Source organism: Euwallacea similis, chromosome 21 (assembly GCF_039881205.1).
Source record: "Euwallacea similis isolate ESF13 chromosome 21, ESF131.1, whole genome shotgun sequence".
In the NCBI taxonomy this organism is placed as follows: Eukaryota; Metazoa; Arthropoda; class Insecta; order Coleoptera; family Curculionidae; genus Euwallacea; species Euwallacea similis.
Window position 1 is genome coordinate 937,416 of NC_089629.1, and position 19,991 is coordinate 957,406.

At 37.5% G+C, this 19,991-nt stretch overlaps 1 protein-coding gene and 1 non-coding gene across 4 annotated transcripts in view; both read left to right on the plus strand.

Moving 5' to 3' along the window:
- Window positions 1–19,991, plus strand: part of LOC136415820 (transducin-like enhancer protein 4) — an 81,666-nt gene that overhangs the window by 22,348 nt on the left and 39,327 nt on the right. For all 3 annotated transcript variants that reach the window (XM_066400656.1, XM_066400655.1, XM_066400657.1), the window contains exons 3-5: window positions 856–919; window positions 1,605–1,649; window positions 17,988–18,125. In XM_066400656.1, the coding sequence (XP_066256753.1) occupies window positions 856–919; window positions 1,605–1,649; window positions 17,988–18,125 (247 nt within the window). The remainder of the gene's footprint in view (window positions 1–855; window positions 920–1,604; window positions 1,650–17,987; window positions 18,126–19,991) is intronic.
- TRNAW-CCA (transfer RNA tryptophan (anticodon CCA)) lies at window positions 16,530–16,601 on the plus strand. The gene has a single exon. It is a non-coding gene; the product is annotated as a tRNA-Trp (tRNA).

Genomic DNA, 19,991 nt, shown 5'->3' on the forward strand with positions numbered 1-19,991 from the left:
AAACATATTGGTAATCTTTTCAAGAATTGATCGGAAATTTTTCTAAATACGGTCCTGCAATTTTTGTTAGTGGTCTTTCGAGTAATGCTATGCGAAAACAAACAAACTTGAACTAATGAATCATTGATCTTGTAGATATTTGCATGCCGAGGGGTAAACGAAAATGCGGATTACAAATCTAGAAAATGTTCTGAAAATATATATGCAAATGTGAAATATATACGGAAAGAAAATAGGGTAAATATATGCGAAAATGTTGAAGATATCAAGGAAAATATAAAGGGCTGATTGTATTACCGTGATATTTATAGACTTGAAGGTTGGCAAAAAACACTTAAAATGAGCAAAAAATTAAATAAATTTTGGTGTCATCTGTGAGGCAATAAAAATTTTGTTCTGCTGTAGTTTGTCATATTAATTGTTATACAAGTTCTATTTATAAATTAAATGAAATAAAACAGAATATAGATTTATATATTTGTGTGGTTTATCGTGTTATTAGAATATAAGCCTTTCGTATGAATGTGTTAGAAAATATGAGTAAACGTATGGGTTTATTGACTCGGATACTGATTTATATTAGATTGGAAAACAGTTTAAGTAAGCAAAGTTGACTTAAAGCGGAAGAAATCATTTAAAAAAAAATTCATTGCGACGTTAATTGAAACTGACATGTAACACAAATACCAAACTTACGACATATAAGTCAATTATGACTAATGCATGTTGCGTAGAAAATTCACAGCCCTCTCTAGACTTCGATACTGTTTATTTTGAGCGGATACTAAATTTGCTGCTTGCATAATTTCATCGCAAGAATATATGAGAAAGTAATGGTTCCTTTTCCTATTTCAGCCTCAAGTTAGACTGTGAGAAACTTGCCAGCGAAAAAATTGAAATCCAGAGGCATTATGTAATGGTAAGTGAATGTTTTTCAATTATATTCCTCCGACAACGCAGTCCTTAAAGTTGCATTGCAAGTAGTAGAGATTCCCGAAGCCGAAAAATCCGCACTTCTGACGACAATCTTACACACCTCGCATAGTTATTTCTGTATAATTCGTCACTATTAAAAAAACAGCGAACACAAGAAGTGTCGTGGGTGGTTCCTAGTCACAACCATAATCAAACATTTCCAAAAAATCAATTAACATACCCGTAAGCTAATATTCCATGTTTTCAACGGCATTCAGCGCCCACACGGCGCAACCTACAATCGCTCTATTGTTTGCTGTCAATTTATCGCGGATAATTACATTATATCCGCAATAAAAATTCAGCAAAGTGCCAATTAAATTAAAAAGTAAAACCTGCCAAAATTCCACCAGCAAAGTCTTAGCAAACATGTGTTTCTAATAAATGATATATCCATTTAGCACAGGTGCGACAATGTGTCGGCCCGAAAAAAAGCACTTAACATAATTAATTGGATGGTAATTGTTGATTAGTCAGGGACGGTTTTCAGCGAAACTTCATTCGCTTAGTTCTAGGAAAGACTCATAGTTTTTAAATTGTTTGGTCTATTGTTGCAATGGTCATGGTCTGGTAGTTTTTAAGATCCTATTTGATTTCTCTTAACTTGTAATGGTTTTTCTCATTTTCAGTATTACGAAATGTCCTACGGACTCAACGTCGAAATGCACAAACAGGTAAGTCCCTGCACTTTCAGTTATCACTATACATAGGGAATTCCTTTCCTATATTCCTAACGCACGAGAGTGAAATGTAGCGCACGAGCCGCAGGCGAGGCCCGCAACGCGCGAGTGCGTTAAAAAACTTTTTTGCAAGTTATTAATACTATTTTTCCCACGATCATGAACCATACTATACAAAAGAAATTACCCAACCATGCGGGAATCGAACCCGGCTCATCGCAGCGAAAATCCGCAGTCTTTAATCGTTGCGCTTGATTAGTTTCATAATGGTCGATTAGGCGAGACACGTAAGATGTAACTTAAGGTATTTGCAGGAACACGCTTACTTTGGCATCATGACATTTCAAGAGCTGCGATTTAAGTGAGATATTGGTTGTTGTAGGCTGGACTTGAATCCGTTTCAAATACAATATGAAAAGTGTAAATACAAGGGCAATTTTCTATTCCTCTATGCACCTTTGTCCACCCCTGTCCTGAAATCGATTACCCTCCATTCTTTGCCCGAAAGCAAACATCGTCCCCAATTTAAATCTCACTTTCAAAGAGCATTTAATGCGTTGGCCCCTATGAAGGACGGGCGTCACACGGCAAACACACTACTTACACATGCAAACATTATACGGGGTGGGGGCTCAAGGGGCGCAGACCGCACCGCAGGCAATTAACACACCCTACGTCATTCTCCTCGACTCCGACCCTCTTCAAATCAACCCCTTCGACTTTCCACATCCGCGGGTGAAATTCCACTGTAACACGCGTTTTAAGTTTATGATACTGTTATTTAACGGTAATTTTACGGGAATTGTGGAGTAGCTGTTCCTAGAATGTGTATTATAATGGAATTTTAGAGTATTACTTTTTTGGTGTTAATGATATTAATTCTTGCCAACACGAAACTGCCTAAAGACCATTTTGATACATCCGTCATCTGACGATACGATGATCCGACATCACCATAATCGATTGATGTAAGTCGTTAAATAATTAGAAAATAATCAAAAGAGGAATTATTTACCGAACAAATGAGGACAGTGATACTTTACCGCACGCTGGTTGCAATTGACTGAATCGAGTGAGATCTAAATTTTATGGGACATCGATAAAGGCTAATGATCTAATTCCATCATCATCCGCTTGTGTTGATCAATGAAACTGCCCGTTTTATTATGGTTTTGTGCGATGACGATTTTGTGATGAAGGTTCAAGGCCCTTTCTCATGCATCCGTCATCGGATGAGTCGTTAATCCGACAGTTTTTTTTTCTTTGAAATTAATTAAAATAATAATCAAAGCTAATAATATGCGATTTCTGACAAAAGTTCAAAATTCCGATGTCGTACGACCTGCCCTTCAATCAGACTACTCATCCTTTTGTCGGATGACGGATGCACGAGGGGAAAGTTTAGGATTTTCTAATTCATGATTTAAACAGGACGAGTTTTTGAAATTCAAGGTTATAAAGCCGTTATTCGGCAACGGGATGTCAAAACAAAATTTGAAGAACAACGTGCCAAAAGGCGAAAAGTAATTTCCTCACGCCCGAATGGCGGCACTTTAACTTTCGCGATAAACTTGTCCTCGGGGACTAAACACACAGAGAGACACACACAACGAATGGCTGGAGCCGGGGGCCCTTTCCTGCTCCTGAAAATTCAATTTGCATCGATAAAGAATCGTGCTGGATCGAGAATGGAAAAGCTTCTGGGGCAATTTGGTGGAGGAAACGCGTAAAATGCCGAAACGCGACGAAACTTGGATTGCCATCGCGAAAGAAACGGTCTCTCATTTCTTATAAGACTTGGAGTGGCTTTATTGAAGAAAATAGTTTGAAGACCTGTAACACCTGTTTAAAAACAGGTCGAGCACTGCTTTGATTACTACGAAAAGTCTGCTTTTTTGCTTGGGCTTGTAATTATGCAATCTGAGAGTGGTTTGCGACTGTACGCTGTATACGAGTTAATTCAGTATAGTCGTCTGGCTAAGACTCCCATGAGGCATAAACACAATATTTGTTTTTCAAGTTTTTCTAAAACTAACCGTGCCATATCGATAAATTTAATCTGGGAATAGCGCCAAAATGCGCCTTATAATGCAGTTCTCACACCTGACATTTTGAAGCATTGAATTTGCTAGCTGCTACCAGGGCCGGTCTTAGCAAGTCTGGCACTCTGGTAATGAGGGAAATTTTTAATTGCTGCCCCCTTACTCCCAAGAAAAATCGCCGACCAAGAAAGTCCGACACCCTTCCTAATCTGCTGCCCTGGGCTCTCGCCCAGTCTTGCCCCATCATGAGACTAATACTGTTCGCTACTCATATACTTCTTAGCAGAACCATCCAATTCGTTTAGAACACTCCTACATTTCTGTCCGAAGAGACCCTGAGATTGCCTCGAATCTTGATTCTTGGATTTCTTTTTTCCGTGTCTACCGTTTGTAAATGGTTAGGTTAACCTAAATAATTCCGGGATTACCTAAAATCACATTTAATCTATTTAGTTGTTTATTTTTAGTTTAGTGCCACAAATGTGGCTTTTATTGCCGAAACATCCCCCACATCGCAAGGCGCATATTAACGTCAGACCTTAGTCAGAACAGTTTGTTTAATGGCGTTCACGTCACGTGTTCATATACGGGCGCACATAAAAGACAAATCGTCGAAATATTTTCAGCTTTTAAATTAATTAGCGCCCGTTAAAGAGGAGCTTTACGATCGTTGCGGACGTGCCATAAAAACCGAGGGTGGTTTATTTAGTCGGAGGGGAGCGACCCTAAACCGACTTGACGGGTGGTTAGAATCATAGGCGGAGGTATAATTTTGCCTCATGTGCGTTGTGGCCCTATAAATTTATCACAGACCAAACCTTCTGTCCCTTGAGCAATATATCAACTTGAGCAAAAGGAGAATGGAGGTGAACACTTGAAAGTGCGATGGAAAATAAATATCTGAAAGGAGGGCATTGTAGGGACGCCCCTGTTACAAGAAGAGGGTGAAACGAACATCGATTTGCACGCTTCGTGATCGAATCAGTGGCCACTTTCCCGAGGCTGTGGGCTTAACGTTACACAAAAGATCCGGTCGTTTCCCGTCCTTGTCCTTCGCGGAAGGGCCACCGTCGTCCTCCCGGGGCCCTTCGAGGGTCGTTCCCTCTGCTTCACGTCGACCGATCCCGAACGCAAACAATGCCGATGTGTGCGTGTTTTTATTTTTCTATCCCGAGGGAGTTGATTGGATGGTTACATGTTGTCCCACGGGTTTTTTGTGGATTTTTTCGAGAGTTTAATTGGTTAGGCATGGGGGTTGGGGTGTCGGTGCAGAGGGCCCTTTTAGCTTATATTAGGTGACAGCTGTAGTGACGTGTTTGATTCAAACACATTGGCCTCACCGAGAAGAGAGAAATTGTACAGTCGGACGAAATATAGACGGCTCTAAATAAATTACGTAAATGACCCTTTTTCCGCTGCAAAACCAATTTACTTTCTCCCTTAATATTTGACGTTAATGACAGGGAAACGGGGAGGAATAGGAAATTTCCTCATTGCGCAAAGCTTTGGAAAGTCCATTGATGAATTTTTTAAAATGTAATTGCGCTAATAGCCTCAATGGATTGTACACGTAGACGAATAGCATCGATTTCGTTTCTAGGCTTATAGCTCGCATTGTGGATATTGGTCCCCATCATTTATAATACAGAGGATTGGGAGTTTCATTAGAGAATCCCCGCCAATTGAAGTGTGTTCGAAATGATGAAAGCGTAAGGTTCTTCATTTATATTTACTGTAACAAAGATGCGAACTTCATTTCACCATCATTGAAAGAGGCCACATCAGGATATAAATGTCTTGAAATTATTTGAGAATAAGTTATCACATTTTTATCAACTATTTAGCTCAGGCTAACAACAGTGTGGCCATTCTTCTGATCCGAGGTCCGAGAATCACTCCTCACAATCTCATAAACTATATCATTTTCTCTCCATTTTTATGTGGCCTGAAGGGTGATTCTTACGACTTATTTTCAATTTGGGCTGTTTGGGCCTCCCATACATCAAATGAAAAAAAGCGGTCTACACTTGACTTCGCTCCCCTCCAGTATCCCATAACCTTAAAACTGTAGTTCCCTAAATCTTAACAGACATAAAAGACCCTTCCAACGGAATCCAGGTTACATATCAGAGCAGAGTTAACTCAGGAATATATGTAGATATATTTTGTGTTGAACGTGTACTTGATTTAACGAAATCAATAATGTCCTTTATTGAACTATGAATCTGACCTACTTATTGAAAATTACAAAAAATGACCTAAAATTAATTTTTGAATTGTCCACCCTTTACAGCAGTACATTATCTAAGTTTTAAACCAACATTTCGTCGCCTCCTAAATAGAGTTTGGTTATTATTTCTGATTCTTGTATAATATTTACTCCATCTTGAATATTATCCCATAATTCCTCTTTGCTATCAGGTAAAGATTTGTATACCACTAATTTAAAAAAAAGACCAGAAAGGGAAATCTAATGGGTTTAAGTCGGGACTTCTTGGTGGTCGCAGATGCTCACTATCCCCACCAATCCATCGATGTGTAAAAACTTTCTCCATTCTTATGTGTCCCCCAGGGTGATTCTTACGACTTATTTCCAATTGGGGATATTCGAGCCAGCTATATATCAAACGAAAAAACTGTCCACACTTGACTTCGCTCCCCTCGCGTATCCCATAACCTTAAAGCTGTAGATCCCTAAATCTGAACCGACATAAAGGACCCTTCCAACGGCATCCAGGTTAAATATCGGGGCAGAGTCATGAATATATGTAGACATAATGAAACCGTCACCTGTGTGTATAGCTAAACACACCTGGGACCGCAAATGGGCGAAGCGGAGGTGACGCAAACATATACTCGGGATCAGATAAGCAGCAGCTACCTACTTGTAATTTATTCAAGGGACCCTCGCCGGCATTCCCGTCCTCCAACAGGACTGTATTGCAAACTTTAATGTTCGAGTCTGGAATGTTAATGCTTATAATGACAAAATAATATTATTTGGTTTATATGTATATGTGTAAATTTATAACATACGTCTATGTTGTTATAATTTATTTAAAATGTCTACCCGCTATGGAAATTGAATATTTTTTCCACACTTTTCCCAGTCAACCGAATATTAATAACAAATTTACCCATAAACAAGATAGATTATAACTACTCTGTACGAGTAAATGCTTTCGAAGGCAATATTTTTAACAGTCGACTTTTTGTCAAAAACCGTTTTTACCAAAGTACGATTTGAGTGATGAACATGACCCTATTTAATTATTCGTATAGCCCCTATTTATACTAATCTTCGAGTTTTATCACCACCATGAATAATATTAATTTTCTTTGAAGGCGTATTTTTTTATAGTTTTGGCGGTAGCTGTCAATTATCTGTAGTTATGCGGACTCCCCCCGAGCCCAGCCCTGCTAAAAGTTTTACGCTTGAATGAAGAACTAACTTCGAATTAGCGCCCCTTGTGGCTCGAACCCTTATAAGAATATAGTGTAGTCATTGTTATGGGGCCCCGTCTCCTGATCTGTCTATTGTTTAATTGAAATCGTTAGGGGAAATCAGCAATGAACATCCTCTAATTTTCATGACGTTATAAATTAGGTAGAAGGGTTATTAGGTTTCCCCCATTATTATTTTTTTAATAACTAAAGCTAGAATAGAAGAAGCGAAGAATGTTAAAGATAAGCATCTTTCACTAAGGGTGTAATTTTCACCCTCCGCACAAAAGGGTCTCTCGAGGGGCGAGAATAAGGGTGAAACTTATCAAAGAATCGAAACGTGTTTTATCATTATGATGTTCTCTCCCCTTTTTGGACGAGGGTGTATTTAATAATAATTCGGATATTGGGTAGGGGAGAGGCTTGTCCCGGGGGAGGGTTTCAATTAATAAGGCCCAAGTGATTTTCTTTCGCGATGACGTCAGAATTATTATCTTTTGCCACTTAAATAACGGGTAAGAGCCAGGTTGCAGTAAAGTTGTCCAAAGACAAGCCGGCTCGTTTTCCAGTGCGGATTATACCGAGGAGGGTAAACATTAGACTGTTAGTTCAGCAACTCAAATAATTTGGCCAATAGAAACTCCGAGCGGCAGTTTATTCAGGGTTGTTGGATGATGGAATCGACGACGCCGCTATCGACGTCAGCGACAAAGAGGGGTGTTCCAGTGTCGGCGCCTTTTGATATAACTATTTCCCTTTTATGATATTTTACTGCAGATTATCGCAGTTGTTATAAGGGATAATGTAGTAAGTGCAATGAAAATTACCGCTAAATTTGGGGAAATTTGCACTACCAAGTTGGAAAAATGTATGAGCGCAAACACAGTACAAGCACATTTTTCAGTTTATGTTGCACGAGTGCAAAGTTGTTAAAAATGATAGATTAATTTTCGTTGAACGAGTTGTATTTAAGAAGAAAATTTTGTGAATCAAATCTTTAAAGAATGCAGCGACAAGATTGAAATTTAACAACATTGCTAAAGCGATTGCCCGATAATTGGATTTGTACAAATTATCACTGTGAGTCACCCATGGTTTGTTTAGCGGAACAACTTTGATAGATGAATAACATTATTAGAGGTGATGTAGTAAGTGTATAAAAATGTTATATAAACGTCATTAAATCATAGAAATTAGGAAAAAGGGAGAAAAATTGCAAATGGATGAAATAATCGGATAAATTTCGTTGTCAGGCTCGTATACAGTTTTGTGGCTGAAGTACTGTTGCTTGCTTCCCACCAGTCACTGTAAACTTCTTTCATGATTTTATTCATGGAATTGTCTTGTTAACTATTGTACTGATTTTTTTGCTGGTCATCCCTATTCTTTCTGGTGCCAGCTCACCTCTACCAAGGCAGAATGAGTCGAGCGGTATACCAGAAACTATGAGAACCATATTCAAAAGTGGTGCAGTATTTGACAAGATAGCTCTCATGAATAAAATCCTGAGAGCAGCTGATAGTGACAGTTAGGAAGAAAGCGATCTTTCGAATTTGATGACGAATCTGTTCAGCCCCAAGTCCCATTTCTCTCCCATTTTTTTCTAGACTAGGAGTCTGTATATTTAATACTGTATTTGGCTATACATTTTACTTCCTTCGGAAAATAATTCTCGTACGTCACTGTTTTGTATACTAACGACCATTGAGCGTAAATATTTGCCCCTACGGAAAGACGGGCTGTTATTAGGAACGTCATTAATGCGAGTCTGTTTGTTCTGGCCTGTTTGCTCCGGGGGTTTTCGTCTCGTTTATTTTTCAAACGCGTGTAAATGTCTTGGAGCGATCTATACACATCGGTGTATGCGTTTTTAGGTAAACTGCTCCTACCGGATAAATCTGCAGCCGGTGCAAGGATGTACTTGAACAACAAGCAGAGGTTTGTGTTTGTTTGCCTGACAGACAAACATACGGGTCCTTTGGCACCAGGGTTGTCAATTTTCGAATGTACACGGGAAATAAGGAAAAATGGCAGAACGCTAATTGGCTTCTGCGCATGTGCACAGCAAATTTTAAAGGTCAATTTAGTCGTGATTCATTTTGGCAAACACATTTTTGTCCGATTGAGTTTTTGACTACGGAGACTTTCTGAAAAGTTTGTAGTAACCACGACTGGTTACTGTTACGAGATAATATTCCGCAACGAGTGATCGTTGCTATGTTCAATTCACGTTCCGAATGGGCGATGTCCGACGTTGTGCTACTCAGCGCGCTCTGTATGCAGAAAAATGTGCACTTTAAAAGCTCAGGGTGATATCAGATCCGCTATTAGCAGAAATGTCACAAAATATGCTTGTCTGACAGAATTTGCGCGTTTTAAAATTAAGTTTCATGCAGTGGTTTTCTTCGTTTGTCGCAAACAACCGGCAACTCTCGCCAGACCCAGGTTGCCATAAAGAATTTACTGATCGCGTATCCCGACCTCACTCAGACCGCAAATAATTAATTACCTACCCGCAGTTTGGGGCCAATCGATGTAACTAAATGGTAAAATAATAATGGGGTATGCACGAAGAGCGCCATCGTGCATATCCGGTCCAGTTCGCGAGACCGGACCAGACCATCAAGTGCGGTTTTCTGGTTAAACACGCCAACGGTGACGTCACACGAGGTGGTCAACCGCACGTCGACTAACACATTGCGGTCGGCTAAACATTAATATTATGTAGTGGTCGATGCCCGGTGCAGTCGGACATAATGCATACCGCCCACGCCACTGGTCGGATGAATTAGTTATCGGGTTGTACGAATCGGATTACCCGGCTTGATTGCGATTTTAAATGCCCTCATTCCGGGACGGGGTTGAAGGGAGGGTTATTAAAAAATGGATTAGCGGGTTTATCAGGCTCTTTTATACATACTAACTAAATTTAAATGGCAAAAAGTCATTGGAGATGCACACTGACAAGTGTATTAAATTTAATCGTTGCAAAGTCCGCTGTTTAATTAGCACTAATAACGATCATTAAATATTAAATTTGCCAATGGCTCAGTTGAGATATTTATTAATAAACGGGTATGTTTTCAGGGCTTCGCTGCATGTCAGCGATAATAATTATTGACATGGAAAATAATATCCCGCTAATTAAAATCGTATTAAATCGAATAAGATGGGAATTAATGAGTGTCAGCGGTTTGATGAGCATATTTTTGCGAGAAAAATTCAAATTTGGCTATTTATTCAAAAATACCGGTTAGGAAATGCATTGTTTTGTGCAATCCACAGTAAGACCGTAGTTACACAAAATAGCATTTCCTAAAGATATTCATGCATAATTTTTCCTAACTTTGCGGTAGGATGGAGAAATTACAAGGAAAAAGGCCTCACCTATAGAAATAGTAATATTCAGGGTGTTTTTCATGAGGGATTTAAATCTGTTATCACGTTTTGTTGTTAATTCTGTTGCCATGTCATTCAAAATACAAAAAATAAAGCAGAAAATATTTTTTCTTTATGGATGCCAAATCGTATTTCCACATTTTTAACCAATTTTAATTTTTATTCTCTCAGCAATTAGTTACCTGGTTTTAACCATTGTCAATTCTATTTTTTTTTAATGAGAAAATTTTTTAGCATTTTGCTACGAGGATAATAAAAGAAACTAAGAACGTTAAAAAAAGTTGATATATGCACCGCTTTAAGTATCCTTATCTTGGACACACTGTATTGTTGGTTCGACCACTCAGCGCAATAACCAATGGACACAAGACACAAAATAAACGTTCTTGTTTACAAAATACAGATAGCACAATGTCATTCCATTAATTTGATGTTGGTTCTGGATTGTTTGTTTCGTGTTGCCTTAGCACAAAACGGGTGGTACGCACATGTTCGCCATTTGAATGGAAAATCAATCCGACCCTATTCCCTCATACCACCCACCATGGTCGAACTTCCAATTAACAGCGTATAGGGCCATTTCGCAGCTTGGTTAGTAATTCAACACCCGCCAAACAAAAAAGTCAACTTAAATATCAATCGATAAAGATCGCTTTGATTGTTTAATATGTAATTTATTATAATTTGGAAGGGTATATAAATGCACCGCACATAAAAGTTCATATTTATTGATTAATATAAAGGAACGTCTGATTAAAGCATAAAGCACTCGATACAAAGTGTACAATCGTAAGTTTTTTGGTACTCCTACAATATTTTGAATATTTTTAAGTAAAACTTTCAAAGCGCTTATGCTATTTTGAAGGACCTATCCCTTTGAAATGATTTTGGAGGTGTTCATGACGATCGATATTACTCCTTAGACCCAGCTATACGTTAGTTTTTATTTGTTATGCCACTTACTACAAAACCATGTGCTTCTTTAATTTCCAAATTCTTTATGTCTTTCAAGATTTAATATATTTTGAAAATCCTCTGTTGAACAGTATTACTATTAGGCAATATAATGTTCACGATTTCACGGTTGAGCTGCAAGAAAGTCCCATAATCCCTACATAATTCTCTTACATGTTTCAAGTTTTGCTTAAGGGGAGAACGCAACAATACGTTTGCAACAACATCAAAGAAGGTGGTGGATATAAAGAATTATAAGGTGGATGGGTATAAAGGTGTTCTGACAGTTGACGAGTTCGTTTCAAATATGTGCGGATGTGAAGGTTGTAAGCACAGCAGGGGCAGTAAAATGTTATATGTGGCAAAAGTTCAATTCAAGTTCAAAATACTTCCAATTAAAAGAACTTGACTATCTGATTCAAACAACCAAATATTGTCTTTTTAGGATCGAAAATAGCCACTCGCAGGTCTCGGTAAACCTAAACATTTAATCTCGTCGTAATGAAGGCCCTCCTGTGGCTTAAAGCGCGCGGACTGATTATCCGCCATAATTAAACCCCATTGAATGAGCTCGTAAATCATTTGAATTATTAAAATTGACCGACGTAGATAAGCGGCGTTTTAGATTTGCATCACAATGATATTTTTATTAAAATTTCAGTTTTATCGATGGTTGGATGTTTCACGCTCTCAGCTTCAGTTGGGGAAATAAGTGGTCCTTGACCTTCCTTTTCAGTCTTATACTACGCTGAGTATAATAATAATAAAAGGAATTATATGGCTTATTAAGATGGCTTGACAACCAACTGAACGCGGTATGCGCCCATTAACAGCTGGTACGACTCGGATAAAATACATTAAGTTTTATAATTTGTTATTAGCAGCAGGAAGGCAATTAAGACTAAATGATTTAATGACAGAGCACGATTAAAATTCAATCGGATAAACGGTTACGAAAGTGAATCTAATAATTAATGTCCCATTAAATGCGCTCAATCATGCGAAACGCACTCAACCTTTTTCAGTTTCCAAGATTCCAATAAGCATGCAACAGCACGCAATGTCTTTGTATTACCGTTTAAAATAAACTCTAGCGTGGGTAAACACGACGGCTTGACTTTATTTTCAGGCTACTTGAATTGACTTGAACTTAAGCTAAATTCAAGTCGAGTTTCATGTATAAAATATCATGTCAAACGACGTAGTTTCATGGTGAAGTAAATACTAGAACAATCAAATATAATTACGCACTTACACAAATACAATTACAATAAATTTCAATGTTATTAGAATAAGGAAAGTATAATAAGATTGAAAATTGAAATTCATTTTTTAAACAAAGAAAAGGTATAAGTTTGGAATTTTTAGCGGTTACGCTGAAGTGGGTACAATGAATATGAAGTAAGTAATAAAATTTCAAAATGGAAATTTACAAGCAAATCTGCTTTGCGGCCTTTCCACTGGTTGAAATTGATTATTGCAGATTGATAGAGAATGAAAATGAGTATAAATACTCACAAAATAAATCAGATAATTGAGGAAATGAAGCAAAAAATGAGATTTGGTTTTGAAACGTTGGTTAAAATGAACATATGGAATAAATGGATATAAATAAAAATGACACCCAATTTTAGACAGAGTGATTGGAAAATCGCTTTCTGCGGAAAAGTGTAAGTGCTCTAGTTTCATAATTACCCCTTTTCTATAAATTTGACTAATAAAATTTTAATTATTAAAAGTAAAAGAATGTGTCTGTTCTTTTAAATTGAAATGAGTAAGTTCAGGTTACGTGAACTATTGAGATTCAGAGTTCTATGCTATCAAAAAAGGTCGCACAATTTCGAAGTCAGATTACTTCAAATATCTAAACCGCACATTTCGAAACGAGACCGGAATGGAATTCAGGTTAGCTTAGATTAGTTTGGAACACAATTTAATTTCATATCGCTTCGGGATTTCAAAGTTTTATACCAGGAAAAAATTACCGTCCCCAGATTCACCACGACCAATGAAGCTGACCATTGCAAGGATTCGGCATCAAATTAAAAATTTCCCAAAGATAATATCATATTAAATGGAGCTTTTCCTCGAGATCGACTAACCCGATGAATGACATTTATAGGTTGTGTCCGGAGAACTGAAAGAAGCATTAATTTTCTTTTGAAAAATGTTTGTTTTTTGCAATTCTCAAGAGGAAACTCTGGGGAGGTACAGCTAACTTTATAAATGACCAGAGAAAATCTCGGAAAAGGGGACACTAATCGATGAAATCTGAAATCGCACAAGTGCTAAACAAGTGTCACACCTCGAAAATTCCATTGTAGGAAAAAAGCGATTTAAAAGTTTTTATATACCGGGTGAGAACAAAGAGTGGGTGCACCCTGTAACTTTGTAAATCTGTGAATGTAGAGAATGTCCCGGATTTTGTGCCAGAGTTTCAGGAATAGTTAGAAAAGACATTTTAAGGCGTATTAGTGTTATAAACATAGGCCAGACCAATCCTGATCATAAAACCTGGAACACCCAGTACAGTCAATACATTGAGCGGAGGAAAATGAAGATTAACACGCCAAAAAGTAAAATCAAGAAAAAAGGTAATAATAAATAATCATCATTTAAAAGAATAGGTCAAATGATTCCACCGCGTAAAACGATCTGCTAAATATAACTTGAAGAATCCTCTGAACTCAGATTCAGTGAGAGATATCTGCATATTTTGTTTTAGGCTCGGTTAACACGTAAGCTGTCACAACAAAGAGCAAATATACGAGACACCAAGCAAACAGATAGCAGCACAATATCATTCCATTAATTTAATGTTTAATCAGTATTGTTTACTCTGGCTGCCTCAAAGCAGAAGTTTCGTACACATTCGAATACAATTTACGATGATCAAAAATAACGGTGGGAAATTGCTGAAACTCCCCTCATACGTCGACGTGTTACGACAATCCGCTTAATAGCATAAATGTTTGAAAGGTATAAGAAAGTGGCAGCAAACGACTCTCTTCCAGGTCCCGAATTAGAGTCGACAAACGTAAGAGGGGCGTTAATTAAAGTTTTAATTAGTAAAGCTCGGAACACCGCCTCGTCGATAATTAACTGTCTAATTAACCGGGAGTTTGTGCCGCTGCGATTAGACGATCCGCTTTGCTCGAGTTCGTATCGGACGTAAACTTAACAGCTTCTTCGCTAATTGTTCACTGTTTTGAGGTATACCGAAACAATGGGGGTGGTCTAAATGAGGTTTCGAGTTGTTCCGTTTTGGGTACATGAATAATGTGAGATTTTATAGGTTACATTGGAACCGTAGTAGGGGACCAAACAAAGAACTTTATCGACATTCCACAGGCGTAGCATAAAAAGGCTCAGGTCAAGTAGCAAATAAATTAAATGCAACGATAGTTAATGATGCATGAATATTTCCAATTAAAATAATCGCCTGCAACTTCGCAACTGTCTGATTCTTGCTTGAAGATATGTAGTAATGGTTTTGATCAGTTTTACAGGGCCTTTTGCAGTCTTGTTGTGGGCACCAGGGTGGGCTAAAACTCATATTCACGGTATCAGTTACAGCAAACATACCCCCCATTGCCGTAATAGTAGATTTTTTCATGTGTCTGTGTATTTGAAAGAGTCCGGAGCTTTCGCTGACGAGTGTTTGCTCAGCTCCGCGCAAACATTGTACACCAGTGTTTATTTTTCCAGTTCAGTGCAAGTCCGATTCTGCCAGTGCAGTGTACATATTATTCTTCGTTTTTTCCTCTTCCCCTCTTGTTCCCTCTGTTGTGCAATTGATACTAATTAGAAGTCCTCATCTATCCCCTGAGAAAACGTTATGGAATACTACCCTACCCTAAATCATATTTTTTTGGGTCAGCTAGGCTGAATGTGCACTCGATCTTAGAATGTACTATTGAAATTGACTGTGATTGATGAGCTATTATAGTGACGGTAAAGCTTGCAGGGTATTTCAAAATGAAGCAGCACTCGTCCGTGAGCGAGTTCAATACGCATAAAAATAATATCAAAACTATGTAAACATGATGTTACTTAAAGTTACCGAGGTACAGGATGTTAACGCAATAATTTTTCATTTCGGTTTTATTGCTTCTACATTTTTTGAAACGAGTAATTCAAATTTATTGAGATTATAATATTGGGGCATAAAGAGTCTCGTCTCGATATGTAACGAATCGCATATTAAGGAAAGCCATCGGCTGTCTCAAATCGTACACTTTAAATGGGTCGTATTTATGTCATTTGAGACCTTTTCCCTCTGGACTCTGTTTTATCTATCCATCTATCTATCTATCTTTCTGTTTTAATGCCATTTCCAGAAACTTCTCTGTAGAAATGTCTACCTTGAATTCTACGAATTCCTGCTCCAATGAACGTATGCTTAAAGGAGATTTGCTGGTATCTACATATTTTAATTTTAATAAAATAAGAAACAAATTTTATGAAGATGAACAACAACATACTGAGTACCTATATATTCCGATATCATTTTCCTTTGTATACCGGGTGTTTCACATTTCAACAGTATAATTGGGATTTTGAAAACGGGAAGCGGTGGTTATCTCGAGACAAAGTTACGCATTTTTGTGATCCATAATCATGTTCCGCCTCAAAATATAAAAAGATCCGTTTTTGAATTGGATTTGACAATTTTAACACTATGTATAAAAATTGACCTGCTAGATCTTCAAAATAGTCAGATGTATCAGATCAATGTTTTATCTCTTTACTAAATATAGTGTTTTTTCCTATGTACATATGTATACATGAACAATTTCTATATATATTTCTTCTACATACATATATCTCTATCGTTATATGTATAGTAAACTATATCCTTTCATCAATAATAATTGTTACTGAGCGGCGTATGGGTGTGTCCACTCGTGACTTGCCATTATCACAGTCGTGTGTATTATTACATATCTTATCTATCCTAATATTAGCATTGTTAATTAAGTGTATGTTTTATCAAACAATATTATTATTAACAGTAAACCGCAATTTTAGACATGACTCCGTGGCGCAACGGTAGCGCGTCTGACTCCAGATCAGAAGGTTGCGTGTTCAAATCACGTCGGGGTCAAAATTGTTTTATTTTTTATTACGTAATGGTTATATTCATTACATTCAAATTTCTCCTCGTAGATTATTGTAAATATGTGAGGAAAGGTTAAAATAACACGAAAAACACCCTCATTCGAAGGTGACACTTCCCTAACCCGAATGAGGGAGGAAGTCTAATCTATTTATAACCATGCACAGTTATGTAATGTTCACGTTGGTAACCTCACTACAAGTAGGGAAATATTATATTACGTATCCCTACTTTTCGCCGCCATTGACCATTGTAATTTCCTCCTCCCATTTCCTGCCCTATTTTAATTAATTTCTAGCATTGTTCCTAACATACCATATATTGACCACAAAGTTTATAGTTCCTTTTATTTCTTTGTTCTCCAAATACGTTATTGGAGTATTTCTAGAGGAGAAATATACGTTTCATTAGATTCATGATATTTACTTCTCCGTGTCAACTAGTAATTTTACATGACAAATATCAAATCAAACAATATATTAAGGAATTAATCCCATTTATAAATACATATTACTTTTTAATTAAGGAAAATATTATGGAAACGAGGGTGTAATCCATCTGGAGATTATCGCTAACTTCGACTTTGCATGTTTCTATAAACTATCAAATCTTTGGACAGTAATGAACCATGAACCCTTAGGAAAGTAAATATAACTCAAGGAAATAGTAGTTGTGAAAACAAATGCTAATGCACCCAAGTGTTCGGGATTCTTAGCACACAGGCGTGTTATTCGCGCATGTGTGTCTTGCGTAACGGATCGTCGGATTTTCGCTGCGATGGCCCTGATTTGATTCGCGCATAGTCGGTTAAACATTTTTGTATAATATGATCCATGATCGTGGGAACAATAGTGTACACAACTCGCAAGAACGTTCCTGAAGAAACCCATGTGATTGCTGGCATCGTCTCAGTTCGCAACATTTCACGCTCGGAGCTAAGAGTTACTTTATTCGCGTGCTATATAAATAACTAGTTTCCTAATACTAACTTAGAAGACACCATTATTATATGTGTGACTGTGAGTTACGTTTTCTCGCCTTTTTTAATTGTTGAATGAAAGGTTAATGATGACACGTATATGGCCCATTATTTATCTAGTGAGCTAATCGACCACAATGTCGCCATTATCCTCATTGTCGTTAAAGTCTCCGTGAAGGTGACGTTGCGATTCAAGACGCGTTATTTATTTGTATTTCGTATAAAATTCTATATACCCTCAAGTTTCAGATAACTTAGCGCTGCGCCCTTTGGAATTTAAACTTGCCGTTTGGGTCATAATAATTTCCTTCACAACCTTGGTGTAAATATATTATTTTAATTTAAGGAATAGAGAAATTAAATTAAGAGTTCAATGGAGTTGTGTTTTATTTCAGACTGAAATAGCAAAAAGACTGAACGCCATCATAGCACAAATCCTACCGTTCTTATCACAAGAGCATCAACAGCAGGTAGCTACAGCTGTGGAACGGGCCAAACAAGTCACCATGACAGAGCTGAATGCCATTATTGGGGTAGGTTTATCGATCTTTTTGTTAATTTTTTTTTAGTGGTTTTTGAGGGATTTTTAACTTTTAATTGGAATGCTAATGGATTCGGTTGTGATCCCAGACTTGAATTACTGTTGGCAAATGTGAAAATATTGGTGAAAGTTCGGTAAAATTTAGTGATTGTTTCTCGTGAACGTTTGGGAATATTGAAATTGACAATGAAAAATATGAGAGAGTTTTCTACATTTCTGAATGTAAAAAAGATGAAGCCTTGGGTTTTTGGCCTTTCAGTTTTTTACAGAAATTCGTGCAGTTTATTCAGGTGGCCGAATTCTAGGAGTCCCTAAAAGATTTCTTTGGACTCACCCAAGTCTAAGCCATAAAAATTTTAGACCTTGTATCAACGGGTTTTTGAAAACTTTAGGTGCCTCCGGAAATGAAATTGTCTGTTCCATTGAAAAAAATCATTCATTTGAAAAAATCGGGTTTCCAATCGTTGAATGGGAGACAATCTATTTTCTTGTTCATTTCAGTCTTATATCCAATGGCACTCAAATATCTCGAAACGAGAAAGATATTAGTAAAGCAGTATTGTTATGGTTAATTGATGTTTTAAAGTCGGGCATTCTAAATAAATAATAATACACGATGTTTCTTGTTAAAAAATCGAGTTGCCCATCTCCGAACTAAATAAAACAAGAAAAGCACTTTTCTACCTCACTTTAGTCTTGTCACACTAAATTTTAAAACAACTCGAAAGTGAGAACAACTAGATTTAGGACTGTACAATGTTAAGCATAAAGCGACGTAAGGAAATTGGGGGAAGTGACGTCACCCTGACACTTTTGTCAGAGCATGACACATCTCTGGTGGCAAAATGACGTCATATGGGTGCTAATACATGGCATATTTGCGTTAAAGAACCAGGGGACCAATTTTAGTGGAATACCGCCAATCGTCTGTTAGATGCAGTCATTCCAGATCATTGATTACCACCGTAACAATTCTGAACAATTGAAGGTTTTCGTTGGTATGTACCACGCATGACCTTAGGGCATTGACCATCAGCAATATTATGTTTAAAGCAACCATAAACCCAAATGGCCGTCAGTTGCGCACCAAAATTACCATAAAAAGCCGAGCCGAGTAAAAAAATGGCAGTTTCATATTCTTACGCTTGGTTAAGACGGTTCTTGAGAAATTTAGTTAACCATAACCCGATTGCAAACTGTACGACCGACCACAATTGCTCGGCAAACACTTGACTCTTTGTTCGACTGCCCGTAAAAAACAACAGCTAAATTACCTGTGAAAGCTTCATTATTTCTAATACCACTCTCCGTCTTTGTCTAAGCGCTTGTTTTAACACATCACTTACCTATTTAATAAATACGAAAGGCAGAAGTAAACGTAATGTTTGTTTAACAAATTGCTACGATCGTTGTTTGCCGTGGGCAAACTTTCCGAGTAAAAATGAATCGCAAATAGAAAACACTTATGTTTGTTGTAGAGAAGGCGTGTTTATAGTGCTAGTTTATTTTTCATATAATGTACGCGACTATGTATGCAGAGTCTACTTAATTTACGTATACATATGCAGAACAATCTTTACTTTGTATTCGCTGTAAACAATGCTTAATGCGAGGCTTAATGCAATGACTGCCCCGCGGTTTGTAATCCGCAAAAAATAGGTTGAAAGTGTTGAGAGTCAGTCAAAAGTTAATTAGCGTTTGCAAGTAGCACACAAGAGGAAAGGGGGAAGACAATATTAAAAGCAGACCTAAAACTTCTTTGATATTCATGTTGCGTTTCCGGAATTTTATTATTTTGTATCCGAGCCACTTTTCTCTCCCGTACGGTTCATGCTGGCAAAATGCGCCTTTGCCATGA